The 25509-nt window shown below is 51.2% G+C and overlaps 14 protein-coding genes and 1 non-coding gene across 15 annotated transcripts; 9 read left to right on the top strand and 6 right to left on the bottom strand.

Annotated features, from left to right (window-relative positions):
- Positions 1 to 488: 488 nt before the first annotated feature.
- ASPVEDRAFT_150679 (uncharacterized protein) lies at positions 489 to 1657 on the top strand (the record flags this gene model as incomplete). The annotated part of the gene is made up of 2 exons (XM_040808247.1): positions 489 to 1338; positions 1391 to 1657. Exons 1-2 carry the CDS (start codon positions 610 to 612, stop codon positions 1655 to 1657), a joined length of 996 nt encoding a protein of 331 aa, XP_040667695.1. The 5' UTR covers positions 489 to 609.
- A 471-nt stretch (positions 1658 to 2128) lies between these two features.
- Positions 2129 to 3239, bottom strand: ASPVEDRAFT_83454 (uncharacterized protein; the record flags this gene model as incomplete). Its single annotated transcript, XM_040817393.1, has 4 exons — positions 2129 to 2165; positions 2218 to 2710; positions 2776 to 3030; positions 3095 to 3239. 4 exons carry the CDS (start codon positions 3237 to 3239, stop codon positions 2129 to 2131), a joined length of 930 nt encoding a protein of 309 aa, XP_040667694.1.
- A 377-nt stretch (positions 3240 to 3616) lies between these two features.
- ASPVEDRAFT_83453 (uncharacterized protein) lies at positions 3617 to 4231 on the top strand (the record flags this gene model as incomplete). Its single annotated transcript, XM_040817391.1, has 2 exons — positions 3617 to 4140; positions 4201 to 4231. 2 exons carry the CDS (start codon positions 3617 to 3619, stop codon positions 4229 to 4231), a joined length of 555 nt encoding a protein of 184 aa, XP_040667693.1.
- A 14-nt stretch (positions 4232 to 4245) lies between these two features.
- On the top strand, positions 4246 to 5545 carry ASPVEDRAFT_653232 (uncharacterized protein). Its single transcript, XM_040815798.1, has one exon. The coding sequence runs from the start codon at positions 4543 to 4545 to the stop codon at positions 5437 to 5439; it is 897 nt and encodes a 298-aa protein (XP_040667692.1). The 5' UTR covers positions 4246 to 4542; the 3' UTR covers positions 5440 to 5545.
- Positions 5546 to 5598: 53 nt separating this feature from the next.
- Positions 5599 to 7880, top strand: ASPVEDRAFT_41470 (sugar porter family MFS transporter). The gene is made up of 9 exons (XM_040812351.1): positions 5599 to 5708; positions 5756 to 5913; positions 5963 to 6067; positions 6125 to 6484; positions 6533 to 6808; positions 6857 to 7079; positions 7125 to 7226; positions 7271 to 7435; positions 7481 to 7880. The coding sequence occupies exons 1-9, from the start codon at positions 5614 to 5616 to the stop codon at positions 7569 to 7571; spliced, it is 1575 nt and encodes a 524-aa protein (XP_040667691.1). The 5' UTR covers positions 5599 to 5613; the 3' UTR covers positions 7572 to 7880.
- A 245-nt stretch (positions 7881 to 8125) lies between these two features.
- Positions 8126 to 9369, bottom strand: ASPVEDRAFT_129568 (TauD/TfdA family dioxygenase; the record flags this gene model as incomplete). The annotated part of the gene is made up of 3 exons (XM_040806645.1): positions 8126 to 8824; positions 8861 to 9054; positions 9099 to 9369. The coding sequence occupies 3 exons, from the start codon at positions 9367 to 9369 to the stop codon at positions 8126 to 8128; spliced, it is 1164 nt and encodes a 387-aa protein (XP_040667690.1).
- Positions 9370 to 9728: 359 nt separating this feature from the next.
- ASPVEDRAFT_130852 (OPT family oligopeptide transporter) lies at positions 9729 to 12039 on the top strand (the record flags this gene model as incomplete). The annotated part of the gene is made up of 3 exons (XM_040806760.1): positions 9729 to 9849; positions 9893 to 10060; positions 10109 to 12039. 3 exons carry the CDS (start codon positions 9729 to 9731, stop codon positions 12037 to 12039), a joined length of 2220 nt encoding a protein of 739 aa, XP_040667689.1.
- Positions 12040 to 12277: 238 nt separating this feature from the next.
- Positions 12278 to 13607, top strand: ASPVEDRAFT_150675 (putative oxidoreductase, short-chain dehydrogenase/reductase family). Its single transcript, XM_040808246.1, has 2 exons — positions 12278 to 12750; positions 12804 to 13607. The coding sequence occupies exons 1-2, from the start codon at positions 12388 to 12390 to the stop codon at positions 13176 to 13178; spliced, it is 738 nt and encodes a 245-aa protein (XP_040667688.1). The 5' UTR covers positions 12278 to 12387; the 3' UTR covers positions 13179 to 13607.
- ASPVEDRAFT_62155 (MDR family MFS transporter) lies at positions 13148 to 15029 on the bottom strand. The gene is made up of 3 exons (XM_040815600.1): positions 14385 to 15029; positions 13924 to 14338; positions 13148 to 13877 (listed from the first exon to the last, which is right to left on the bottom strand). The coding sequence occupies exons 1-3, from the start codon at positions 15008 to 15010 to the stop codon at positions 13278 to 13280; spliced, it is 1641 nt and encodes a 546-aa protein (XP_040667687.1). The 5' UTR covers positions 15011 to 15029; the 3' UTR covers positions 13148 to 13277.
- Positions 15030 to 15793: 764 nt separating this feature from the next.
- Positions 15794 to 16099, bottom strand: ASPVEDRAFT_28556 (uncharacterized protein; the record flags this gene model as incomplete). Its single annotated transcript, XM_040810127.1, has 1 exon — positions 15794 to 16099. The coding sequence occupies one exon, from the start codon at positions 16097 to 16099 to the stop codon at positions 15794 to 15796; it is 306 nt and encodes a 101-aa protein (XP_040667686.1).
- A 1235-nt stretch (positions 16100 to 17334) lies between these two features.
- On the top strand, positions 17335 to 19044 carry ASPVEDRAFT_168074 (uncharacterized protein). The gene is made up of 2 exons (XM_040808673.1): positions 17335 to 18101; positions 18151 to 19044. The coding sequence occupies exons 1-2, from the start codon at positions 17390 to 17392 to the stop codon at positions 18948 to 18950; spliced, it is 1512 nt and encodes a 503-aa protein (XP_040667685.1). The 5' UTR covers positions 17335 to 17389; the 3' UTR covers positions 18951 to 19044.
- A 278-nt stretch (positions 19045 to 19322) lies between these two features.
- ASPVEDRAFT_t73 lies at positions 19323 to 19408 on the bottom strand. The gene has a single exon. It is a non-coding gene; the product is annotated as a tRNA-Leu (tRNA).
- Positions 19409 to 19550: 142 nt separating this feature from the next.
- On the top strand, positions 19551 to 20686 carry ASPVEDRAFT_41465 (alpha/beta hydrolase). The gene has a single exon (XM_040812350.1). The coding sequence runs from the start codon at positions 19614 to 19616 to the stop codon at positions 20553 to 20555; it is 942 nt and encodes a 313-aa protein (XP_040667684.1). The 5' UTR covers positions 19551 to 19613; the 3' UTR covers positions 20556 to 20686.
- Positions 20687 to 21466: 780 nt separating this feature from the next.
- On the top strand, positions 21467 to 22993 carry ASPVEDRAFT_168071 (alpha/beta hydrolase; the record flags this gene model as incomplete). Its single annotated transcript, XM_040808672.1, has 4 exons — positions 21467 to 21655; positions 21705 to 21843; positions 21895 to 22003; positions 22053 to 22993. The coding sequence occupies 4 exons, from the start codon at positions 21467 to 21469 to the stop codon at positions 22858 to 22860; spliced, it is 1245 nt and encodes a 414-aa protein (XP_040667683.1). The 3' UTR covers positions 22861 to 22993.
- A 12-nt stretch (positions 22994 to 23005) lies between these two features.
- On the bottom strand, positions 23006 to 24695 carry ASPVEDRAFT_129588 (uncharacterized protein; the record flags this gene model as incomplete). The annotated part of the gene is made up of 3 exons (XM_040806647.1): positions 23006 to 24276; positions 24327 to 24429; positions 24477 to 24695. The coding sequence occupies 3 exons, from the start codon at positions 24693 to 24695 to the stop codon at positions 23006 to 23008; spliced, it is 1593 nt and encodes a 530-aa protein (XP_040667682.1).
- Between the last annotated feature and the right edge of the window lie 814 nt (positions 24696 to 25509).

The raw sequence follows: 25509 nt of genomic DNA, 5'->3' as shown, positions 1-25509 counted from the left end.
CCACGATGGCGCAGCAAGTTACATCGTGCAGGGGCCAAATCGACCTTCCCAATCACGGCGATGGTCAGTTTATCGCGATGAAGCAATCCTTCGTGGGGGCGGCCAATCTGCACCAGGCCTGAATGCATTGAAATTGAATGAAGACACGGATCGACAGGGTGTTCCTTAGCTCTCTGGGGGCCAGAACCCCACGCGACCATGTGCATCTGCCTATGGACGGAGAGGCAGTGTGCAACAGATCGGCACAGTGGCGATTGACCTAGCACATCCTTCGCTAGAGAGTCTACGTGGGTCAGACATCCAGAGAGGGCTGGGGTAGGGCACCCCCTGGCAGGCCGGTGGCACAGCCCGATCTGCAGACAAGACCACAGCCTGCCCACGTTGTAGCAATTGACACTATGCCTTGTCAAAAGCCCTAACTACCTGGTTTTTGCCATTCTGTGATATCATCAAGCAGACAACCTGATCCGTAGTTCGTACTGCAACATAAAAGATGCCTCTTTACCCGAAATCACCGCTGCTATCACTCCTGCTCAGCCCCCAGATACACCCACAGCTGTTCCCCTTTTGGCATCTTGCACGATTCTGTGACTTCCTACCCCGTACATCATGACCCACTCTACGCTCGGCTCACTCTACCTCTTTCTGGCCCCCATCCTCTCTGTCCTGGCGCAGGATCTCCCCGCCGACCTTACAGGATGCACCGAGGTCGACTGCCCCAACGACGGCTGGGACTCTTGCACGGTTGCAGACGAGACCTACGCTGGCATAGGGCTGTCAGGAATTGACAGCGTGCCCGACTCGCTCGATGGCATTTCCCTGGTGAAGGGGGTGCACGTGGAGGACGACGAGGATAGAGGCGACACCGACAACGGCGCCGACAAGACGCGTCCATTCCGATCTGTATACTACCTTGGTACGCCTGCCAATGTAAACGTGGACGACCTCTCTGGCTGCGCTGTTGTCTTCAATGATCCTCCCACCGGCCACTTCAATAAACCCCTTATCAACGACAGCGTCAATGTCAACACGCGTGCTGCCTACGGGACCTGCCCGGACGTTATCCAACCGGACTGCATCGACAAACTCACTGAGCAGGCTCGCAAGACCAAGTACAATGGCTCCAGCCCGTGCTCGACGCTCCAGTCGGCTCTGCAAGACAACCCTCCAGACGAGTGCAGCGACCTGACTGGCGGCGGCGACGGACTGGGCAAATTCGATGTCATCTCGCTGGGCAACTTGTCGACCATCTCCAAGTCAGACAACGCCTCGTCTGACTGCTGGCCTGTCCTGCCAAAGTCAAATAACCTGGCCCAGCTTACTGACGATACCGCAATGGTATGCCTATCGCCCTCTAGTCTATCCAATACTGATACTCGTCTTCTCCTAGGGAAACTACACAAATGAAGGACTGCTCGCCGAGATGTACAAAATTACACCAGTGCTCACGGTCTTCACGTCAGGCAACAACAGCAACAGCCTCGTAAACGAAACCTCAGCGTCCCTCACCTGCCTTAAAGTCGTGACGACTCCAAACATCGACAACGGGACTGATGCTGACACTGATACCGACACGGGCGCTGCTGCGTTATCACCAGCAAATATGGTTGCCGTTACCCTTGGGGCTCTTGCTACTGCTGCGTTTGCATTGCTTTGATGGCATCATCAGCCCCATTAATAGTCTTAGTTTCGATAGATATACGTACGCCTAGAATGAGAGCATGATTTTCTGATAATGACGATGGCCCTGGCAAGGCTGACTTCCTGCAAGATTCCCTGGCTGCTCAGAAAGAGCACCCAACGCTCTGTAGTCCTCGTTGCCATTAGAAACGAAGTGAGGGAGGGTAAATGAACCGGCCTCTGTTGCTTTAGGCTACGGTGTATCTTTGCTGGGCAGTGTATTTTCAGCAATTGTCAGAATAATGGAAATCAGTACATATTAGTAAACCTTTGTTCTAGAAATAAGTGTCATAGGAGTAGCAGGACTGTCTGACAAGGTTTGCTTTCGAAGAATGAAGCAAAACAAAACCAACAAGGACACAATAATATCAAGCAAAATAAAGAAGCAATGCAGGCACAAAGCCATCGCCCACTCATAGGTTGTCGAACAGCCCAGATACCAACATGCTCAACGCCCAATGAAGACCATCAGCACTGCAAAATATCTACAACACGTCAGATTTCGAGTGCTTTAAGAAGATTTCTGGTAGTACTTACGTAGCTGCAGCTGCCAGTGCCTCCTGCAGCTTTGCAGTTGAAGCTATCCCCACAAGCCCGAAGAACAAAATAGCAGAGCACGTACTCAACCCCAACCTCCCGGCTTTCGAGGGAATGTAGGCCAGGCCCCATGCCGGGCCCACTATCATCAATAGCCCGAGGATGGAAAAGAGCCAGGCACCCGCCCGCTCCTTGCGATCAGAAGAATAGTATCGAATATCCTGCGAGACGGGAAGTGGAAGGCCGGCCTTTGGTTTCCCAACCTCCCACAGTTTCAGGCGGCGGAAACCCTCTTTCGTGTCGAGAAACCGCAGCAAGGGGGAGACTTGCGGCTGTTTACGAACGGGAAAGAGGTCTCCATGATCAAGGTATTCCTTCTCCTCGGGAACTATGGCGTTCTTATAGTTCTCATGCCAGGTGTGGAGGCTCGTGATGTCATTCTGTTCGACCGGATCGCACGCGCAAAGCTGCAGATAAGATGCCATGTACTGGTCTAGATGCCAGATAATTGTCAGACTTCCAGATGAGCCGAAAAGGAACAAGAGGGGATAGACGTACTATACTCCTTTAACTGGGTCTGGGCGAGGCCGAGAACTGGCACGCGTTCATCCTCGTCGTGCAAACAAAACGTACCATTGTCGACCACATCAGACCCGCGCTGCATGTAGCGAGCGTCGAGCTGATCCAGCCTTTTCTCGGTACGCGACAGATTGTTCTGCATCCTCAAGATAATACGCGTGTTCAAGCGATCGAACCGACGGAAGAAGCAAAATGCAGAATGGGATGCTATGTCGTTGACATAGCGCGGGTAGCCTATCAAGGACATCGTCACGGTCAGGGTATGGAATCAGACGGTGTCAAAGTCCAGGGGACTTACCCATGTATCTTCGCGGGTCACTCTCTCTATCTTTCTCCGATAGCTCTTTTGGGGGTGATGGCACCGTTGACATGAAGGCCGTGGAGGGAGTATGGCGTGATGATGGACCTTCACCAGGACTTGCGGAGCTGGGAGTGGAAGCCATCTTGGTCGATGGTGCTGGGGAAATGAGAAAGCATGAGAGAGAGTAGATTCAGCCTTCCGGGGGGGGAGCGTTTGACCCTGACAGCTAGGTGGGCAATTGAGATGCTGGTTACACAGGCAGAAATGCTGCTGAGACCTCAGGCCTAGATGAGTATCAAACGCATTTAGGAGACTCTCCATTCGCCCAGTTCAGCTCACTGTCTCGGATGTCTTTCCTTCATGTTCTGCCCAACCCCTGAGTCTGTCTTTTGCAATGACGGAAAGCTGAATTTCTCTTCAATCTCTCCAATGCTCAACCAAACACCTACGGAGCATCTACCTTCCTTGTCCTAGCTATCCACGGTCTCAGACCACATTACTCGTACGAAAACCACCTAAATGACCGAAATCGAACCCATGATGCTATTGGGCCCACCGAGCCTTTCTAGCGAGCAGAGCGCACCCGTGGCAGGACACGGGTCGGTGACCAAAGAGCACATTGGCGGTCCCGAAATACACCCAAAGAAAGAACGAAGAAATCCACAACAACAACAACCATCAGACACTCGAAATGAGAGCAAGGGGGGGGATGCAAAGGAAAGGTGCGGAGGGGAGGGTGGGAGGAAGCTTGCTACGGGAGGTGAAGACAGCGGCTCTGACTCCGATGACCAAGGGAGTTCTAAATCGGAAGAATACGGCAAAGAGCACAGGGTCTCCATGGCAGGAATGAAGATTTTCGGACGGCAGAAGCCGAAAGGGTCTGTTCATCCCACGGGGGCGACCAGGGAAGAAGAATGCGATGGGACATCCAAGACTTCGGCCAGCGCGACGAAACGCTTTGTCGAGCAAGCTAATCGTCTCATGAGTTACCCTGGAAGACTCCTCAAGGTCAGACGTGGGAACAAGGCTGAGGGATCCGCTGCGTAAGTGCAGGTTTTGTTCGTTTCAGTGGGTGTGCAAATACTGACCAAGAACCTTCACAGCTCACAGGATAAAGGACCAGGCCCAGGTTGAGACTGAGTGTGTGCCTGGTTGTTTAGTTTTGTGTATTCTATGTCCTATGTCTATCCTATGTTTTGTTGATCTACCTTTGAGAACAGTCTGGCTCCCTTTGATAGTCTCGTCTCGACAGACGCTTTCTTTTTATATTGGTTTCTACTACTGCCTCAACCAAACTTAACCCTAAGTGAACAAGTGAGTGAACAAGACCAAAGCAGCCCGAGGGACCCTGTCATGAAGGGTATAAGAATGTCCCAGTTTGCTTCGATTAGCTGCATTCCAGATTCCACCGCAAACACGCGATTTTCTGCTTACTTTTAACCATCATGTCCAGCGAAGAACCCCACCTCCTTACCTTCACGGATGTAACAGACCCTGAAGAACTCCAGGAAAATGCGGATTTGTGCGCAGCCATGGCCTCTGCAGCACAGATTATGGACAACGTCGGCGTGTTGAACGTACTTTCAGGCTGGCCGGCTGTTTCCATCCTGTGTGATGTGCGATTAATCCCAGTATGTAATATCCCCCCCCGGCTAAATCGAGTGGTTGGAGCTAACTTAGAATTCTTCAAGGAAATGATCTTTCTCGTGCCAGACGACCAGGTCCAGCAAGCGATTGATGCACTTGCTGCTAACCCCGGATACCCTCGCTGCGTCGACCCCAGCTGTGCGGTCTTCAAGGAGGATCGATGTCCAAACGAGCCGCCGTCTGATGATCCCGTGCGATTTGGGGTTGTAGGAGCTGCCCATTTCCACGTCGTCCCATCGGGGCTTCCGCTAACGCTCTATCCAATGTCCAAGATGGTGTGGTCGCTCCGGGACTTGAATGATGAAAGCCCCCACATCACGCTCGCATCTGCGTGCATGCCCGAGCCATGGGCTGAGCTCTATCCGATCAGGGTCCTCACGCGGCGTGCCTTTGTCGAGTCTCTGATCTTGTGCCGTTGTCGAGACTACGGCCGCAATCCCAGTCTTGATACGCTGTGGTGTCGACTGCTTCTTGCTTTCGCTGTGCGCGGAGTGGATTTGTCTGATGGATTCGCACCTTTCTGGTCGGTCTTTGCTTACCTAGACGACGTCTATGATCCCGACGAGCTGTTATGTGAGCTCCGTGATAAACTGATCACTAGGGACGGTCTCCCGGTTCATCCTGACCACTGCCCCGACAGTTGGAAGTTTCGGTCCCGAGGACACTGGCGCCGGGCGTGCACTGAGATGCTTTAATTGACAAGTGCAGCCTGGCTCGTTGGATCTGTCGTGTAGCTGTCCACTCGGCGCCGGACAGGAATCTTCCATCAATCAGAATAGCTTCATAGAACAATGTACCCCGCTTGCTTTTTTCTAGTATTTCCATCCCCGCATGCTCGCCTTCTTTAAACTCTCCAGTAAACTGTCCCCATGTTTCGCACTGTCGAGGACCGGCCAACGCCAGAGGAGGTGTACAACTGGCGACTGTACACCGAGGCGACGATAATCGCCACGGGCTCGCTGCTGTACGCCGTCCTCTACAGCTCCAGAAAACGTTACTAACAAGTTCCAGGTTTGGCTATGATTCGGCCTTTATCGGAACGACCATTGCCCGCCAGAGCTTCGTGGATGCCTTCAACATCGTTGAGTCCGAGGCTGCGGATATCTCGAGCAATATCACGTCTACCTTCCAGGCCGGCGCTTTCTTTGGCGCAATTTTCTGCTTTCTCCGTGAGCCTCCACATGTTGAGTCAGTATAAACTCGCTGATTATGATCTAGTGACAGAGAAGATCGGACGGAAATGGGCTCTGCAGGCGAATACGCTTCTGTTTCTGATCGGAGCAATCATCATGACGGCTGCCACCCATCAGCTATCTTACATCTGTAGGCTGCTGGAGAATCATATTTATGCAGCCTGCGATGCGTACTAATACCGCAAAGACGCAGGACGAGCACTGACCGGGATCGCCTGCGGCGCAATCACAGCGACCGTCCCAAGCTACATCGCCGAGTTATCCATCGTGTCAATCCGCGGCATCCTCACCGGCTTCTTCGAGGTTTCATACCAAATCGGCAGCTTGGTAGGCTTCTGGATCAACTACGGAATCAACCAGAACATGGACAACTCCTCGATGGCGAGCTGGAGAGTCCCGATGGCAGTACAGATCATCCCAGCCGGTGTCCTCCTACTCGGAGGATTCGTCCTCCACGAGAGCCCGCTATGGCTGATGCGAAAGAACCGCGAGGACGACGCAGCGACTGCGCTGGAGGTGCTGAGGAAGTTACCCCGGTCGCATCAGTGTAAGCATTCCTATCAGTACTGGAAGCCTAACAATCTGACGAGAGCAGACGTGCAGGAAGATATCGAGATGATCCGCTCCAGGCTCCAGGACGAGGCGCGCATTGCAGAAAAGTACGGCCATGGCTCGTGGGCGTACTTCCGGGGCGCTCTATACGAGCTCTCGCGGCATGGAATGTGGAACCGCGTGCTGTTGGTGTGGTGTGCCTTTGTGCTGCAGAATATGTCCGGCGCTGCAGCGATCAACTATTACTCTCCGACGCTGTTTACCTCGCTGGGCATCACCGATGTCGCGCTGTATACAGGAATCTACGGTCTGGTGAAAGGTGGGTGCCTCCATCTGCTCATGTGCAGGCATTAACCGTTTGTTGCAGCGGTCGCGTCGATCATCTTCTACGGCGTGCTCATTGATATCTGGGGCCGCCGACAGCCGACCATCATTTCGTCTCTTGCCTGCTCGCTTTGCCTCTGGTTCGTGGGTGCGTATGTCAAAGTCGGGCATCCGGCCGATATCATCGACGCCGGGGGCGAGCTGTCGCCGTCCACAGAAGCAGGTGGAAAAGCAGCAACGGCAATGATCATGATCTACTCGGTCTTGTAAGCTACTCTTTCACTTTTCAGGCCAGTCACTAACTCTCTTAGCTGGTCTTTTGGCCTCAATGGGATCCCGTGGATTGTGTCGGCGGAGATCTTCCCAGGCGCACTGCGAAACCTGACAGGAACATGGGCTGCCCTGGTGCAATGGTACGCCTGAATCACTTTTTACAGTTCCCTCCTAATCCAAACAGGTTAATCCAGTTCATCATCACCAAGGCGCTGCCCTACATCTTCAACCGCTTCGGGTACGGCACCTGGTTCTTTTTCGCCTCGTGGATGATGCTAGCCACCTTGTGGTCGTTCTTCTTCCTCCCAGAGACAAAGGGGCGAACCCTAGACGAGATGGATGCGATTTTGTAAGTTCCTTTGCCAGGGATGCGACCCGTTGCTAACAATTGCAGTGGATACGATGCCGGGCATTCCTCCAGCAGCGAACAGCCCAAGATCGACCCACTCGGTGCAAGCCTTGATCGCCAGGAAGAGACTGTTTAGTTCAGTGGATACCAGATCTTGGTCCGCTTCCTGGGAAAGGTCGAGATTTTTAGGCGTCCGGTTTGTTTTTTAAGCTGTGGATCTGCCGGTGGCACACAATCAGATAAGGGTAGGGGGAAGTCCGATATCGTAGTTAAGTACGGTTTCATTTAATGTGATAACTTTCTGTATGTTTGCTATAGCCCTGTTAGGTTTAATATTGGTCTTCAATTCAGCTTATTATAAAAGTGTGGCATATCATGAAACTAATCTGGTACTCGTTTACAAGGGCAGGGTATATATACCACCCTGTGGACGAGATATATATCCGCAACTCAGATGTCGGTACGGCCACGTCAAGTAATTTTAAGCAATGACAAATGGAGATGTTAGAATTGATCCGCCATTTGCAATAAAAAGACCTTCCAAAGTAATATATCAAATTGCTGAAGGACTGTCCTGAGATAAATCCCAGCCGATGTTCGTTTACAATACCAGATTGGGAAGTCACAACCTCAACTATAATTGCCTAATTAGGAAGTATTTACGATACATATCCTCACTCTTGTTTAGGTTCACTGACTTCTGACAAAAGGATCAAGAGGAAAGATGGCATTCTCAGCGGAAACCCCGTCATACACATATTCCCACCTCGACTTCAACCCATCGGGCGTCTTCCAAGCCAGCTCCGGATCCCGGAGCCACAGCCGAACCAGATGACGGCGCTTCGCATCAGAGTCCGTGAACTCGGCCCGCGCGTGGAAAATCGAGAGATTATTAACGACCTGAATATCGCCCTTGTGGAAATCAAGCGACACTGCCGATTTCTCCGCGAGGTAGTGCAGCGCATCTAAAGCCTCTGCCTGGGCCTCAGTGATGGGCGGAAGGTTCGCGGAGCGAGGTTTCCCCCAGTACCCCGTGAAATTACGACGGGCATACTGGATAATCAAACGCTCAGGAGAGTCGCCATCCTCGGGTTGATGATATAGTAGTGGACGACTGATAGCCTCCTTTCCCTGGTCGGTAACCCACGGCTCAGAGAGGGTGTGGATGAGATCAGGTCTGGTGCGGGCCAACTCATTGTACACATGCCAGCTGCTAGAGAGGTAGCTCTGGCCGCCGCTCTCTGCCTCTTCTAGGGCAAATAAAGTAATAACGTCGCCTGCGTCAGTGTGGAAGACCTGTTTCTCGGTGGTATATGCCGGGGCCTTGATGGTCTTTGTGTCGACCTTGCGACTGAGGTCGGTGATGTGGGCGAGGACCACATCAGCTGGCTGGCCCTGCCAGTTGTTGTCTTGACGACCGCGGACTGTTGCGATGTGCGAGGTAATTCCTGCGTAGATTATAATGTTCTCTTCGCGGGTGTGCTGGTCGACAGGGACGCCGCGGATTACCTTGAACCCGCGACCCAGATGGATCTCCTTTGAGATGGAGCGGAGGGTCTCATGTAATTTTGGCAGGGGGAATGTTCCCTGGTTGACAAGCCCCAGGGGTAGATTTAGACCTGGCTCGTTAGTAAAAGACCCTGTAATAAGCGATGTGGCATACCCTTGAAGTGCTGGAGAGCTCCCTCCACTTCTTTCAGGTCGTCTTCAGTGAGATGGTAGTTCCAGTCGTATACCTGGGCCAGATCGGTTCCATCCCATGCGAGGTCAGAGTCGAGCCTCTGCGGAAAACCCTCTGGCAGCGCCCGGGGAAGGTCTTCCTGCTGGCGTCGCTTTGTGCGAGCAGCGTACTTGATGGGATCCGGCAGGTACTGAATATCAGGCTGGCCGGGCGGACCAACTGGCACGGGCGGAATAACTGCAACAGGAGCCATTTTACTAAGTGATAGTATCAGTCGATGGATAGCAGAGTTAGATGAAGAGCAGAGAGAAATGAATGCCCTCTTTCGTCCTGTTGCGAACGCAATCAGCGTCGCAGATGGCGTTAACGAGACCCCGCATGGTTTTGATCATCTGGCACTTCGATCACGACAAGCATTGCCAAGGTGATTTAGATTGATCAATATTTGTAAATAGAGATCTCACAGGCTCGGCTTTTCCCGCTGGTCGATGGAGTCTGTTGCTCCTCATTTAAGGGCTGATTGCGCCATCGCAATGTAACCCAACACAGCAGCTGTACAGAGTATGGATATAAACAGGTTCCCCCTTTAGTAAATGTTATTCAGGTACAGATATGGCTCCCCACAAAGACAGCGCGGTGGTCGAAACTGCCGTAGACAGGGACAGCGATGCCGACCATGTCCAGGCCGACGACGGCGTCCAATATGTCAAAGGCCACCCTGTGATACACACTGGTACGTTATTCTCTCTATACACGAGACAAGTCTAACTTTGTAGGCGCCGATGTCTCGAAATTCATCATCTCTGACCGCGATGACGGTGATCCTGCTCTGACCTTTCGCTCCATCGTGCTGGGCACCATCTTCACTGCCCTGTCGAGCGTGATCACTATTCTCTACGTGTTCAAGCCGTACCAAGTGCAGGTATCGGCGGTATTTCTGCAGCGTATGTAGACTATAATTTTTTTTTTCTTTGGCGCGCTAACATGCCCAGTTCTCGTCTTCGTCTTTGGCAAACTGTGGGCTACTTTTACCCCCCAACCGGAGCGATTCTCACATCCCTGGGTCCAAAAGAGTCTCCGATTCCTGAACTCTGGCCAGCACTTCGGAATCAAAGAGCACGTAGTCGCCGCGCTTATCGCATCCTCAGGAAACAATGGCCTTGCAGGTGTTGAGGTGCACGCCGTCGAGCGGCTGTTCTACGACGTCCACATCTCAGCATCGACCGCCGTACTGAGTACTTTCTCCATTGCACTCTGTGGATTCGTTCTTGCAGGTCTGTTGCGACCGTTGATCGTCTATCCTGCTGAAATGGTCTACTGGTCGACCCTGCCGCAGGTGGTCCTCTACCAGAATCTGCACTTTGACCCGCGCGCCAACAAACGCCGACTGACCAAGTTTGGCTGGGCCCTGGGAACTGCAGCAGTTTGGGAGCTGTTTCCTGCGTACATGGTAACCTGGTTTGGGGGGTTGTCTGTATTTTGCCTGGCATCGATGGGCGCACCGGAGAATACAAGGAAGATCTTCACGACCATCTTTGGAGGCGCCTCTTCCAACGAGGGACTGGGGCTGCTGAACTTTTCTCTGGACTGGCAGTATATCCAAAGTCTGTATATATCACTACCCCTGAAGCAGCAGATAAATTCCTGGATCGGGTATGCGATCTTCTACGTGGTGATGGCCGGGTTATACTACGGCAACGCCTGGGATGCAAAGTCGTTTCCCTTCATGTCGACCTCGATGTTCCAAAGTAATGGAGATACCTTCTCACCGGACTCAGTCACAAACGCAGAGGGGACAATCGACTACGACAAGCTCGAGCAAGTCGGTCTGCCGAATCTAACATCGAGCACCGTCTGGGGCTACCTGACACAGAATCTCGCCATCGGTGCCCTGATCACACATGTGCTTATCTTTTACTGGAAAGACATGGCCCTGGCATGGAAACAGGCACGAAGTAGAACCCAGCCTGATCCGCATTACCAGGGCATGCTCAAATACAAAGAAGTCCCCATGTGGTGGTACATCGCCTCGTTCGTTCTCGCCTTCTTCGCGGGCCTCATCGTGACAATCAAAGGCGAAACCACCCTCCCAGCATGGGGATACATCATCTCGCTGATCCTCGGTGCCTTCATTGCCCCCTTCTCCTGCGTGCTCTACGGCCTCTACGGCACCGGCGTGTCCACGAACCAACTCTCCAAGATGGTCGCCGGCGCCCTCCACCCAGGCCGGCCCCTCGCAGGCCTCTACTTCGCCAGCTGGTCTCATCAGGTCATTCTTCTCTCCGTCAACCTCGCCAACTGGCTCAAAGTCGGGCAATACACCAAGGTCCCGCACCGAATCATGTTCGCCACGCAAGTCTACGGTACCCTCCTCGGCGCCGGGCTCAACTACGCCGTCATGATCACAATCGTCACGAACCAGCGCGAGATCCTCCTCGATCCAATCGGGAACAATGTCTGGAGCGGCTCAACAGTCCAGTCCCTCAACAGCCAAGCAATCACCTGGTCCCTGGCAAAGCAAGTCTACGGCACCGAGGGCCGATACCTCATCGTACCGCTGGGACTATTAATCGGGCTCGCTCTCCCAGTCGCACACTGGGCAGTAATCAAAATCTTCCCACGGACCAAGAACTGGCCTCTCAACACGGCAATTGTGGCCTCATTCGCCGGCGAGCGGTACTATGGCAACACGGCATGGGTGTGGTCTGCGATTGCGGTGGGTGTGTTCTCGCAGTTCTGGCTACGGCAGCGCATGCCCAGGATCTATAATGAGTATAACTATCTCATTGGGGCGGCGCTGGATGGGGGGTCACAGCTTATTATCTTCGTGCTGTCGTTTGCGGTGCTGGGGGCGAGTGGCACTGAAAGGCCGTTTCCGACTTGGTGGGGGAATCCAGAGGGGAATCCAGATCATTGTTTGTAATAAGTTCGATCTATTTGATCATCTTTTATAAGTATCAATATTGATCTAATAATGGATAGATGAGAAGAAGAATACGGCAGTAACAGGCCGGAGATAACATACGGCCCTAACATGGACGACGTCAAGACTCCAGACTCCAGAAAAGAGTTGCTTTTCCTTCACTAACGGCCGATACGTTTAATACCAGCCCTTATTGGCCAGTCTGTAGCTCAGCCTCAGATAGACAGAAGAAAGTAAATGGAAACTGACACGCTGCGTAATCCGACCGGAGACCGACGTAAAGCCGGAGTCTCTATATAAGAGCCTCAACAACCTCGTTCACCCCTCACAACCAGTCCATCATCTACAATGTCTCTCTCTGGAAAAGTCGTCCTCATAACCGGCGCCTCCAAAGGCATCGGCAAAGCCACCGCCCAACGTCTCGCTAGCGAAGGGGCCAGTGTTGTGCTTAACTACAACACCGACGCCACTTCCGCCAGCGAACTAGTCCAGGAAATCGGCCAGGATCGAGCTCTAGCTGTTCAAGCTGACGCCTCCAGGCTTCCAGATCTCGACCGTCTCGTTGAAGCGGCCGTCGCTAAGTTTGGCAAGATTGATGTCCTCATCCCCAATGCCGGCATCATGCCCATGCGCGACCTGGAACACACCACCGAGGAAGACTTTGACCGCGTCTACAATATAACCGTTAAAGGGCCATACTTCCTTGCACAGGTACTTTTTACTTACTGAATCAAACTATGGGGCGTGATAACTAACCCCCGCAGAAAGCAGTAAAGCACATTCCACCAGGTGGGCGCATCATCTTCGTCTCCACAAGCGTCATCGGCCTGTCAAATATTGCCCCTCCATATCTCCTATACGGCTCAGCCAAAGGGGCCGTCGAACAAATGTCGCGAATCATGGCCAAGGATCTCGCCCGGAATGGCATCCTGGTGAACTGCATCGCCCCCGGCCCTACAACCACGGGGCTCTTCCTCGAGGGCAAGTCGGATCAGGTCCTCAAGGCTGTCGCTGGGAACAGCCCATTTGGTCGTATTGGAGAACCAGATGAGATTGCGAATGCGGTTTACTTTCTTTGTGGAAAGGATAGCAACTGGGTGTCGGGGCAGGTTCTGAGAGTAAATGGTGCGATGGCATAGCTTAGCTATTAACTAAAGGGATACCTATTTGACAATATACAAAATGCCACACCGTATATTAAATAACCCGTATGGTATCCTGAATTAAGCTCGGAAACATCACGACTGCTTCTTCTTCACTGAGCGCCACTCGATCAAAAGACTCCCTACAATCGTCGTACACCCCAGCGCAACAGAAAGATACCAAGTCCTCGTCAAGCTTCTATCCATAGCACCCAAAGCCTTATCCAGCATATGCACCGGAACCAAATCCTTAATATCCCCGAGCCCCGTCTCTTCGATATGTTTAGGCGTCAATCCCGGAACAATACTCTCCAAACTCCCCGCCAATAGATTCGTAAATATCACCTGTCCAACGGCAAGGAAAACAGCCGGACCCATACTCTGCCCGAACAGAATAACCCCAATGGCAAGGTTCACATCCGCCGCACTCATCGTCGTCTGAACAGCGGCCTGCGGACCCTGGAAGCCAATGCCGCCACTGAAGCCCGCGAATCCAGAATAGAGGATAATCTGGGCGAGAGAGGTGTCCACGGTGTACGTTGTCATCAGACCTGCAGCGATGGGCATGCATATCGAGCCGAATATCATAAAAGGGGAGTAGTATCCCAGCGTCGTGGTTCCGATGCCTTGGAGCATGAGTCCTAGCATCATCCCGACGAGGATGGGGATCATCAGGTAGCCGCTTTCGGCTGAAGTCTAGAATCATTAGTTAGAAGTCATGGATTGGGTCGGATTTGCATACCCGATCTCGAACAATCTGATAGTATGTTGGCAGATACCACTCGAGGACATTGGTCATGGAGTTTGTGCAGGTCGTGAAGATGAAGCCCGCGATGACATTCCGGTGTTTGATGATACGGAATGGAAGCACCGCTGAGTCGCCGCGTCGGTGTTGATTGAATATAAAGGCTGCGAAGAGGACACCGAACATGACGAATAATGCAATCACTTTCCCATCTGACCAGGGATATTTTGTGCCCGCCCAGGAAAGAGCTATAAAAAGCGCTGTGAGAGACGGTATGAACAAGAAGTTGCTGACGAGGTCCAGCTCTCTGATCTTCTGAGTTAACGTGAGGTCATCTTCCTGGCGGGTTCTTGGGTCCGAGAAGAGGAAGAACATGGCTGCTAAAGACAAAGCACCGATGGGAAGGTTGATCCTATACAAGTTAATATTATCCACGTTGATTGTGCATTGGAACACACCAAAAACACCACCTCCACCCCAACGACTGCGTCAAGGCACCACCCACAACAGGCGCCGAGATAATTGCCACCATTTCCACAGACGCCATCAACCCAGAATACACAGGCCGCTTGTCAAGTGGGAGAATGTGCACCAGAACCGCAAAGCACCCGGCCAGCTCGCCCGAGAAGCCGAGGCCCGACACTGCCCTCCCTACAATGAACATAGTCGACGACGCAGCGGTGGCGCAGAGCAGCGAGCCAACAAGAAAGATACTATTACATAGCAAGAATATACTCCTGATCGAGAAGTGCTTATACAGCTTCGCGAACCCGAACTGGAACGCACACGAGCATAGCCGAAATGCCGAAGCGTACCAGCCCACATCGGCGACGGTGTGGAAGTCGTTGGTGATACTGGGCACGGCTGTAGCGACAATGTTGGCATCTAGGCCGCCGAGTGTGAGAATCAAACCTAAAGCGACGAGGGTGAACCAGAACTTGGTGCCTGTTGGGTAGTTAGGCTCAGCTGGGTCGATGTCGAGGGCCTCAACCGGCTGGGCCGAGGTGGCTGTAGGCGGTTGATTCTGCGGGCGCTCCTGGGGCTCGTTCTCGAGGGTACAGATCTCTATTGTGGTAGTTGCCATTTTGACCGCTCGAGAGAATATACGGAGCGTGAATGAGGAAGAGATGAAGAGGGGTCGGCATAACGCAGTATACAGCCGAGCCGTAAGCTGAACATGTGACCGGCAGCCCTATCTTCGCTGTTGTACCGCCTTTTATGCAGGTCGTCTTATTCGATCAGCCTTATGCACGGAGAATGACAGTCAAACCCGGATATAGCGAATTAAATGAGACGGCCGGGTGATCTCGCTATAGCCGGGAACTCGCCATATCCGAGCTCGGTATAGGCAGGTTTTACTTATTATAGAGGACTCTGAGTAACCTCCCCCGCCAGTCCCGCGATAATTAAAAAGCATATATAGGTTTTCCAGCGCGTCAAACTTGCCATACCAAAAGGCCTTTAAGAAATATAGAATATATATGGTTCAAAAGCTTCATTTTTAGCAGTGTTGTTGTGTATAGAAATCGGGCGCCAGATGATTAACACAGTAACGAACTAGTTAGTTACCCTAACTAACTGTCCGTGGCCTGACAGAAGCTAGCCAGCAAGGTAACTTAGTTAACACATAGTGGCTTAACCCCTGCAGATTACCTAGTTCAGAAGACGAGTCACCTTGAATCCAGCTACACCCGGCTGACAATCCACGCCCTCTTTAAGCTCAAATGAGGTACCACACCATCCCTCTGTCGCTATGGCAATACCAATGAAATTCGTATTAGACTCGCCGATTCCCGAATTGATTTCATGCGCATATTTGTCTAGAACGGAGCAATCCTCTGCCTGTCCATCAAAGCCGGAGCGACACTTAAATCGAAATTCCCCAATCGTCGTGGCATCCGCCAGTGAGAGAGAAGATGGTGCCGTCGCCCACACCCGCACAGCTGGTTCCGCCGCCGGGATGGGAGTCGTGGAAGACCTGGCTGCCATCCTCTTTGTATAGGCCAAATCCCCCACCGTAGCCATGCTCGTTGCCACTTGGACCGGAGATAGTGCTGAAAGTGCCGAAAGACCAGACCGCGTTTAGAACTTGGCCACAGTGTCCGAAGGAAGCGAACAAAACGCCCCCTAAAATAAGGACTTTGAGAGCGTTGGAGTTGGTGGAGGCTATCATATTGGCGCCTGGGTGGGTGATTGGAAGAATTCAAGGAATGGTTTGATTGAGCTTTGGGATGGCTTCGCTATGTAGATAGAGCGTACTGGATGGTATAATGAAGATGAGCGAGTCCCCTTAAATAGATTGATTTTGGTCCACATCGGCCTCTAGTAATCTTATAATAGAATTTGTCCTGAGGTTAGAATACTACTTTCTCTTTTGCCCCAGGATTAATCTACGTCATGAATTGGAGGACTGATTAAATGGCTCACTGGTCGCCTAAGCTAGGCGTTCCTACTTCCTCCAAGGTAGGCTGTGCGGAGTATGGAAACCGCCAAGCTGTTGCTCGACGCTTTCCAGCCTTTACAGGCTTAAAAGGTTATATGTCGGGGGCCTGAGTAGATTTGATACTAGTTATTACGAGAAGTTACTAAATATTATTAAAGAGGAGTGTAAAGTATGTCATATGCTGCTCCTAGTATGTGCTTGTGTGTGTGACAGAGGTCCGACCCGCGTTGGAACGGATACAGTCTCTGCTGTACCCGAGAGGGTGAAAGCTCAGCTGGCTAATGATATGTGTTTTTTCTCAGGAGTCTCCGCAGGAGGCGATGTGAAGATCTAGCTGTCTTGGCGGGTTATCCAAACCCATAATGGAGTGTAAGCCTTTGATTGATGGTGTGTAGCATCCCTCAGGATGAAGAGCGCGATCGCTCTCATACCAAGCAAGGTAAGGGCATAAGTATGGCCCTACTCTCAGCTTCGGCTACTGCTGATAGGAACAATCATTCGATATCTACACAGATGGTTGTGGGTGAAGAGACGTGAATTTAATGGTGATTAGCGATGGATGATTGATAGGCAGAGGAGAATGGCAGGCAGTGAACAGAAGTAACTGCTCGCAAGGTCAAAGATACAGGACCTAAAGATGAATAAAAATCTGCTATTTCACCACTGCCCTCTGACAAGGGAGGACAGAGAGGGTTGAAATTGATTGGCCAAACATCGCCACATCCCTGCACGCTCTCTTAGGTGTTTACAGCTCAGCACACTCTTAAGTGAGTTTTCAGCTTGAAGAGCCTTTAAACGGAGTCGAATAGTCGATCACATAACAACGCGAGGCCCTGGAGCAAAAATGCCAAGTCGGACTGAGACTAAACCGAGTATCAGGCGTTGTATGAGTGTTCCCCACCTTAAGAAGCCAAGATCATCCCAGCCCCTTATTTACAGATACAGCTAACCTTGTTGATGCAAGAGTATTGTCCAATTCCATATCCGTTTCTTCAATATTTTACCACTTCAGCCCATAAAATGGAGTCTCTTAGCCAGGAAATCCTGGCCTTGATCATCACCCATTTTTTTGAAGTCCCCCCAATGAAAAGCCGCCAGATCCTGGTGCCCAAACCAGTTTGCAACGTTTCCCCATACACGATCGTCTCGCGCAAATGGCAAAACGAAGTAGAGCGTTATACCATGGCCAAAATACAGATATATAGTGCCGATCTGGACATGTTCCGCCAGGTATTCTCATCGCCGAGACGCAGAAGTCTTCTGCGGAAGCTGCGCTATGAGATCGACCTACCAACCTACAGCAGGAATCGCATACACTGCCTGGAAAGACGTCGAGAAAGCAAAGCAAACAATGCCGCATTTACTCAAGGTGTCATGGATCCCTTCAATGAGATCTCCTCCTGGGAAGCACAAGGCATTGTCTTGGGTCTCTCTGCATCCTCACCTATGGATCCGGGGCTGCCCTTCGATATTGGACGCAGACCGGAAGAGGTTGGCTCTGGGCTGGCGGAGAAGCGGTGGACATTTGAAGACAACTACCTGCTCCTGGATCAAGCATATCTACCGCAGTGTACCTCTATCGAAGCCTTGGTAATTCAGGTTGCATCACGATCACTACATCCTTCAGCTATTGGGAAGATTATCGCCTCGCTACCCAGGTTGGATTTTTTGACGCTAGACCTAAACGCACCCAAGACCAAGCGGGTCGAGATGCAAGATGAACACAGACAATGTAATGTCCCTATTCACGTACTTCTTGGTATGTTTACTGACAGCCGGAGGCCTTGTTAATGCACTGCACTCACCAGCATTGAGTAATCTACAGACTTTGAATATCTGCATTACCCAAGGCATTATAAGCAACCACAGCTTCCGAAACAGACTAGATGATCCCAATTATCCAGATGGAGATTCATTAGGCGCTGCCATTCGCAAACTGGCTGAGAACACTCGTCTGAAAACTCTCAATCTCACTGGTAATTGGCCAGTCTCACCTACGCTGTTCAACGGAGACAATCCATTCCCATATCTTGAGAATGTGCGTATCGAAGGAGCGCCGATTACTTACGACGGTCGATGGTATTACACAGGCAATCCTAGCGATGTCGAGGCTTCTCATTACCATGCGCCGCATGATGAAATGGTCGCCGACCCGGACTCGGACTCTAACTCGTCCTTTAATTCTGAACTTGCTGACTCCCTGTCCGTTGGCCGAGAGGCGCTGCTTAACGGTTACCAGCCGTTGCATACATGGAGGACAAGGCCGGATCCAAAGACATTCGATCCTCTTATGAAGTCAGCAGCCACTGCAGCTCTCCGGATGCCGTCACTGCAGAGTCTGTACTTATCGATAGAGATAGAGATGATTTCCAATTTTAACCGCAGTATCACCTTTGAGTTCTTGAAACCCGGCGAGCGGGCGTGGGCTGATGACCACCCTCCCAGGGCCGCACAGCGGAATAGGACGCGGTGCTACGTGACGTTCAGGTCTGAAGTGCGGTGGAATGTTCCTACGGAGATTACAGCTCTGTGGGAGGAACTTGTGGGAGAGCAGGGTGTCGTTTCCATTGAGAGTGATTAATTGATTTAATGTGTCAGATATCGACTGCCCTCGATACAGTTTCCTTCTCTAAAAGCTAGAATGTAATAACAATAAATATGAAGAGCCATTTCCTGGGTCCATTCCTTATTTCAGGTACGATGAGCAGCTAATGCCGAGAGTCGCTCACCGAACAACCAACAATAACAACAGCTGATTTGCTGTGGAAATATATAACAAGAGCCCGACCACAACGAGTTGAATAGCCGCTAGTAAGTAATGTATGGCCCCTCAGCAGTAAAGCGTAGAAGACCATATGGTATGTGACGAATGCAACTAGATAAATCTAACAAAAGAATAATCGAAACGTCGTCAAAATAGAAAGAAAAAATTGAAAGAGGAAAAAAAAAATCATGACAAGGACGAGATTCGAACTCGCGCGGTTTCCCACTGGTGGAATAATCCTAAAACCAGCGCCTTAACCACTCGGCCACCTTGCCGTAATATGGAGAATTGCTCTATGATTGGTCTGTTCTTTGCTTATTGAGTTGAGGTCTGAAACCTTTCGGGATTCTCTGACGGATTTAAGGGTTATCACTACATACGGATGACATGTCAGCTGCCCATGGTGGCTTTAAAAGCTGGTATTTTCCCTCTTTTTTTGAATGCACAGTGCACATCCTCAGTTGAATCAACCAGCTCACAATGTCCCAAACCATCAAGTCCGTTTCCATCCCTGGCGTGGCCTGGGAAATCGCCGCCAACATCCACCTTCCACCAAACTTCAACAACAAGAAGAAATACCCTGCTGTCGTATCCGCCCACCCAATCGGGTCCTGCAAGGAGCAGACATCAGGAAATATCTACGGCAAGGCCATGGCAGAGGCCGGCTTTGTGGTTGTCGCCTTCGACGCCTCATTCCAAGGCGCCTCTGGCGGCTTGCCTCGCTTCGTCGAGAATCCCGAGTTCCGCGTATCTGATTTCCGATACGTCGTCGACTACATCCAGACTCTACCCTACGTGGACCCCGAGCGCATCGGCGTGCTGGGCATCTGCGGTGGTGGCGCCTACGCCCTCAATGCAACCATGACCGACTACCGCTTCAAGTGTTGCGTGGGAGTCACACCCGTCAACCTTGGCCGTCTCACGCGTGAATCTTTTGGCGAGCTCGACCCAGCCGGGGCTCTGGAGAAGATGGCCAAACAGCGTGCGACTGAAGCGCAGGGCGGCGAGCGCTTCGTGATGAACTACCTCCCTCCGACAGTCGAGGATGCCAAAAAGGCCACCTCGGACATTGACGTCCTCGAAGCAGTCGAGTACTACAAGACCGACCGGGCCAAGGCTGAGTTCGGCTGCACCAGCGCCCTCTTTTCACACAACAGTGCTGCGGTTGCATGGGATGCCTTTGCCTATGCTGAGAAAATCATGACGCGCCCTTTCCTTGTGGTTGTCGGGGACAAGGTTGGGGGTTTCGGTGCATACCGTGATGCCAACGAGATCCATGCTCGTGCTGCGTCGAAGGAGAAGAAACTGCTTGTTCTTCCTGGTGTTTCTCACTACGAACTTTATGATAAGCCTGAGGGTGTTAAGCCCGCGCTTGATGAGATCCTGCCGTTTCTGAAGGCGCACCTGGGCGAGGCTGCATGAATGACGGGGAGATTGAAGCGGAATTTGATAGAGGTCCTTGATATTGCATGTTGGACAGTATAGAGTCGAATTGTCTGTATTACCACCCAGTTCATTAGATCGCAACGAATAAATACGAATTCAATTATCACCCTAGTTCCACATTCAGCTGGTTTTATCAAGCTACGGATATCAATTAGAACTCTTCATAGCCTCTTCCAAAGTATTCGCGGGCTAAATTTACACTCTACAGGATGACGACGGCCGTCGAAAGAGATAAGTGTCTTGTGGTGTGAAAGACATGCATTTAAATCATAGCCTGTGAGAATCAATGCATTATTATCACCGAATATTTACCGTAGGTCTTGGCCCATCTGCCAGCCATTTAGGGGAATTGAGAGCCTACCAAAGCCAGCAACAGGCATTACAGGGATCTTTCATCGGAAACAGGTATGACTATCTATCTGGAGAATTGGTCGGATGTAAGGGTGATTACTCTTACAAGTGTCAGCATGTACTGACGATGGGCCCAGGTCCACCCCGAAAGATCTCGGACATCCTCAGCGTGCAATCCCAAACTCAGAACACTGGCAGAATTAATCATCGAGACCACCGTCCAATCAACTACATCCACCCACTAGAATGCTCCAGGAGGCCATTGCTTCGAGGAAGTGTCTGGTATTCTCAATGATTCGGCAATGGAGCCGAGGCACAGACCAATGAGCTGCTGGCAGGAGTCTCCTCGGTCTTCTGGGCGATATCAGGGTCCAGCTCTTCCCCATATCGTCCCCAAATATCTCCAATTTGGAGAAACAAATATGATGCATTCGTTATTGCCGACACGGCACCCCAGCTCGTTCACCATGCGCCGGATATCGCTGCGACTTCGAGTTCTACCAATTGGCCGACTAGTACTGAACGGTGCGAGGGACATGTCACATTTTCGTGTCATCTCGCACGAAACTCGTGCTCAGAACACGCGAGAACGCCCCGGAGCTGTCAAAACTGGACACGAACGGGAGCTTCGGCTTGCTGTCAAGCAGTATGTTCCGCACGACAACCCTTGCCCCAGAGATGGGGATGTTACCATTATCGGGGCGCACGCAAATGGATTTCCCAAGGTTGTGATTCCTATGCTACATGTTGAAGCCCTGACTCAGTGAGATCCAGGAATTGTATGAGCCTCTCTGGGATGATATTTATGAAAGCCTGCGGGTTCGAAACCGACGAATTCGATCAATCTGGATTGCAGATGTTGTTCAACAAGGGCAAAGTGGCATTCTAAACGAAGCAATACTCGGAGATGACCGTAAGTCGCGCATAATCAGCTTCGAGAAACATTATTAGCTGACATGTCAAGCCTCCTGGTTTGATCACGGCCGGGACTTGCTCTTCCTAATCAACCAGTTCCAGGACGCAATACTCCAGCCGATCATTGGAGTTGGCCACAGTATGGGTGGCATGCAGCTGTAAGTCGTTGACGATTTGTGCATAACCATTCAACTTAATCATATCAAGGGCCCACCTTGCTCTGATGCACCCGTCCCTTTTCCAAGGCCTGGTTTTGCTAGATCCGGTCATCCAAAGGGAGAACCCCAGTCGGAAGTATGCGTTGCCATCTACATATAGGCGGGACCTGTGGCTATCTCGTGCGGAAGCCGCGCAGAAGTTCCAGTCTAATAGTTTCTACCAAGCATGGAATCCCCGGGTACTTGAGAAGTGGATCGAATATGGGCTTCGTGACCTGCCCACGGCGCTGCATCCCACTGAGGATAAAGCGAGCATCCAACAACCTGCCGTCACATTGACCACACCGAAATCGCAAGAGTTATTTACGTTCCTACGATCTTCTTATGTCGATGAAAGATCAGGCCTGCCTCGCGGGTCACCCAAGGACGAAATGCACCCCGATGATATAGATGGCTTCCCATTCTATCGACCGGAGCCACCACAGCTATTCCGTCGCCTACCAGAATTAAAGCCTGCTGTTATCTATCTATTTGGAAGTCTCTCAGATCTGTCTTCCCCTGATGCTCGCCATGAGAAGCTACGACTCACCGGTACTGGAGTCGGAGGGAGCGGTGGTGCAGCCTGTGGCCGGGTGCAGGAAGTCGTTCTCCCATGCGGCCATCTGGTTCCCATGGAGCTTGTGCAAGAAAGCGCACAGGAAAGTTCTAGCTTCATTGATACGCAGTTATCATACTGGGAGTCTCGAAGGCAGGCGTTTCAGAAAGCCTGGGGCGGCGTTCCTCACGAGCAACGCACAAGCATCGACGAGCAGTGGAGGGCTCATATGGGAGAGCTGCCAAAGAAGCCGAAATTGTGAGCTTCCTTGATATACTGAATACATTGTACCGGAGTCTCGGTTGGCTCTAAATATAGTTAGACGATCTTGAGAGGGAATGTTAGGAAGTTCCTGGTTGAACCTCAGGAAGTTAGAGTCTAAGGTCTAGGTCGGCATTATTTATCAGTTAAATCGGATAGATGAAGAACCGATTCTCCAAGTCAGACAAATCCAGCATCGTAATATCCACCTTCCTACGCACCACCGTGCCATCTGTATCATACTGTTCGACCTCGCCAATCTCATGCGCGAGTCTCTCCTCCTCCGTCAAGCCCGCTGCCCACGCCTTACGCTCTGCATTACGACGCTTCAAAATATACCGAATAATGAACAATATAACTGGTGTACCCGTCCAGCTCACTACAATCTGGGCAATCCAAGCCCCATAATAGCGAGGCGCATCTTTCGGAACCCAAATCTGGGGCGAGCAAAGGTTTGCAATTGAATACCCAACCATGAACATGACATTGCGGGTGAGTTTCTTGGTATAGCCCGAGGCAGATGATGTGGTCCAGCCAAGCGCGATAATGTACGTGTTTCCGTAGGTATGGCCGGCCAGTAAAAGACATGCCAGCATTGCCAGTTTTGCATCCCAATTGACTGCTACCATGCCAATACCACCGGCAATGGCGGGGATACACCAGGCCAACCCATGCAGGGCCAGGTTTGACGGCCACCACCGGAGCGCGAAGACGCCAGCGATGCAAACCGCGACACCAAAGCCACCCCCAGCTGCGGCCACCAGGGTTGAGCCGAGATTGTCCACGCCCAGAGCCTGGGTGATGAGATTCTGCTGTCCGTAGGTGAGATTGTTGGACATCATCAGCGTAAAGGACTGCAGGGCGAACAGCCAAGAAACCGGATCGCGAAGGGTCTCGATGAAATGCGATCGTTTGAATTGTTTCTGCTCGATGGAGCTTTGGCTGGATTCGTGCACCCGCTTGATTGCGTGTACTTTCTCTTCTAGTGTCAGGAACTTGGCTTCGCCGGGGTTACTTGGGTATCGGAACCAGACAAGGATGGAGAGTAGAGTCGAGACACCGCCTGTGATGATCATAAAGAGCTTCCACGGTAGGATATTACTGTGACTCCAGAGGAGACCGTACGAGATAAAGGCAGCACAGACAGGAGCCAGCGCTGAGGTGATCCAGAGGACTGGCTGTAGGAAGGACTGTTCGTGGCGGTTGAAGAACATTCCAATGGTCATCTCCATCGCAGGGACAACCACCGATTCAGCTGCACCCAGGGCCAGTCGTAGGACTACCAGGCCGGCGTATCTCGTTGCGACGCAGTGGAGGAGGAGGGTGACACCCCACATGAACACGAGCCCAGCGACGAATTTCCCGAATGGAAGCCTTTGCATGGCATAGTGTCCGGGCCACTGCGCGACGATGTATCCTAAGGGCATTAGACAACACGTATGAAGAAGGGGGTTCAGCCCTGCATACCAACATAGAAGAAAGTCCCGAGGTTGTTGTACTGAGCCTTGTCAATCCCGGTCTCTTCAAACAAGCCCAGCAGGGCAGAATAACCCAGGGTTGACTTGTCAATCTGAACGAGTCAGCGCAGGTCAAGCATCCTTCTTGAGCATGACATACAAAGAGTAATAGGTTTATCGCAGACAGCAAGCCCATAACGTGCCAGTATAATTTTCGCCTCAGCTTCTTCTCCTTTTCAGGAGTCAGCGGACCAAATTCATCTCCATGGTCCTCCAAGATGCGCAGCGTAACATCGGCATACTTTGCATTGATAACGGTCTCGGCCTCTTGCGTCGAAGAGGTCGTTGAGTCGGAGACCTTGGCTTCTGAAGCGCCCATATCTTGTCACTTTTATAGAAAGACAAGCAGCGCCCTAGGAACTTGCGAGGGGAGGGGAGGGAGCAAATACACGGATTTTGGAGATATTTATCGTTATCAATGGCGGGATTATGAGGTGCTCTTGCATCATATCTAGTTTGTGTGACAGAGTTTGGTGTATGTGGGCTATACGAAAGAATTCATAATTGTCTCCAATAATTGCTTATCTTACATCTATATACTCCACTATTAGTTAAAGCTAGTACATATAATCCCAGGGCATGGGAAACCAAACTTCCTATCTCCTCAGCTACTTAAGTTATAACTATGATATAGCTAAAAGCCTAAAAAGGCATGGGTATGTTACATCGTTTACAGGTAATCGATATTAAGCACATTGGTGATAGGGATCTAGTTGTTGGCCAAGGCTGCTTAGAGCCAGAATACTGGTGCTATCAATCAGTATAGACAAAGTATCTTACTATATTAGGGCGAGATTGTGGACATAGTATTTTCCAATAACATTATACCTAACCAAAAAGACAGCAGGGATGCTGGTTAGATACCTATTTGGATATACTGCCATTTACTATGGGCTGCGGTACATTTAATACAAAACGATCCATACCTTGATGTCCCTCAGCACTCCGTGGACTAATACACTGATATGTGTCCGTCTTTGTAGTATTTTCCTGGCTTATTACTCCGTTATGCATGCTAAGTTGCGCTTGTGATTCAGAAACTGTGCGTTTCGCGGTGAATCTGGAAGAGTAAAGAAAGGCCTCCTAAGGGATCATTATAATCTGAGAAACATGAAGAGTCACTCGAGATAGAC

The sequence above is a fragment of the Aspergillus versicolor genome (genome assembly GCF_001890125.1).
Source record: "Aspergillus versicolor CBS 583.65 unplaced genomic scaffold ASPVEscaffold_4, whole genome shotgun sequence".
NCBI lineage: Eukaryota > Fungi > Ascomycota > Eurotiomycetes > Eurotiales > Aspergillaceae > Aspergillus > Aspergillus versicolor.
The sequence above is the reverse complement of the archived record's forward strand: the minus strand, read 5'-3'. Positions and strand labels throughout refer to the sequence as shown.